Source organism: Athene cunicularia (assembly GCF_003259725.1).
Source record: "Athene cunicularia isolate RWA chromosome 13 unlocalized genomic scaffold, athCun1 chr13_part1, whole genome shotgun sequence".
Classification (NCBI taxonomy): Eukaryota; Metazoa; Chordata; class Aves; order Strigiformes; family Strigidae; genus Athene; species Athene cunicularia.
In genome coordinates, this window is record NW_020799117.1 from 13591603 (window position 1) to 13593199 (window position 1597).

The 1597-nt window shown below is 50.0% G+C and overlaps 1 protein-coding gene across 1 annotated transcript in view; it reads left to right on the forward strand.

The window, feature by feature from the left end:
- Positions 1–1057: 1057 nt before the first annotated feature.
- The window catches only part of LOC113485422 (probable G-protein coupled receptor 19), a 1435-nt gene continuing 895 nt past the window's right edge, over positions 1058–1597 (forward strand). Inside the window, 1 exon segment of the mRNA XM_026858552.1 lies at positions 1058–1084. Coding sequence (XP_026714353.1) covers positions 1058–1084 — 27 coding nt within the window.

Sequence of the window (1597 nt, forward strand, 5' to 3'; positions counted from 1 at the left end):
TCAAGCATTTTATGCTGTTGTTTTATAGTAAATAGCAATGAAAAATATATCATCAGTCCCTGTGTGTACACTGGCAGTGTTAGAATTTATTCTGGTAAATGTATGTCTAAGCTACTTGTACCTGTACAAGATGAGTAGACTTGGTCATGATAAATACACAAAATCCTTCAAACTAATTATTTCAAAACATTTCAGTAATCATAAACATTTATAAGAAATAACTATTTGTTTTGCCAATTATCAGGCCTAGCATAAAGGACACAGCCAGCATAAAGATGAACCAATAACCAAATTGTATTTGATACAAAAGGGTCAGTACCTGGGTACAAACAAGTCAGTCAGATTATACATAACTGACATCAATCCCACGGACCCCAACAACGACAGCACACAACCAACAGTGGGTGGAATAAATGGTGAAATGCAGTCTCCCATAGAAGGGATGGGAGACAAGAGAGTCAACAACCCAAACACATAAGACCAAGGCAGCCACGTACTGAATCTCTACACAGCCCGTGTTTACAAAGCCAGAGCTGACTGGAGCCCAGTCCCAGGGAGGCAGGAGGTCCTTCCCCAGCAGGGAACTCTGCACAGGGCATCCCCCTCACAGACAGACACTGCCCCTGCCTGCAAGGGGTCCCAGCTTTTATCCCTCAGGGGGACACCTGACCTTTGTTCACTTAAAGCGGGACCCCTGGGGCTCCTTTACCCAATGGCTCTGTCTGCCAGGCCGGCACCACCCTGGGGGAAGCCTGAAGGCAAACTCACCCCCCTTGGTGAAGGGCTGTGGGAATCACCCATGTGTCAGCCTTAATTTGGGGCTGGGGGTTGAAACCCCAGCATTTCACCATCTGATTATTCCATTGAGTGTTTGTCTTCAAGTATAGGAGAAGGGCCATTCACTGCAAATGAAACAGTAAGTAAACTTGCAGTGCTAGGCCAGGCTGTCAAGAAAAAAGCTGAATCTGTTCACCCAAATGGATATTCAGAGAAGGTATTAGCATTTACTCATATTTTGTGATTCCACATTCCTGAAAAAACTGCAAACCCATCCCATATGACTACCTCAACATTCAGTAAAAAGGTTTCCAGAATACCGCAAAGCCGCAGCTCATGCCAGGAGAGCACTGCTGAGCTCAGACAGCTGGCACATCCCGAGGCCAAGACAAGGTGACCGGGTCCCTGGGCAGAGCAGGGCAAGGGCCTCCCCGTGAGCCAGCTGTGGGCAGAGGTTCCATGCTGGGTGTTGGGGTCACTTGCTGGGGCAACCCTTCAGCTGCCCCTTGGCTCACCCACAGACCTGCAAGGTCTTCAGCTCAGGGGAGGATGGGCTTGGCAGGGAAGAGTCACACTTGCTGCTTGGCAGGTGCCTGACCCAGGTGAGGACATCCACCCTCTGCCCGGATTTTCTCCAGAGCCCAGAGATCCTCAGGAGCCGACGGCAGTCACATCTGGGCACCGTTCAGCCAAGGCTCTGCTGCTGGAAATCTGCCCCCCAGCTCAGCTGCCCGAGCACACTGCCCTCCTCCCCCAGACATTTCCTTCTCAACGCAAACGCTGCCCTTGAATAAAATGTCTTCTGCAGGGCTTGGGGGGC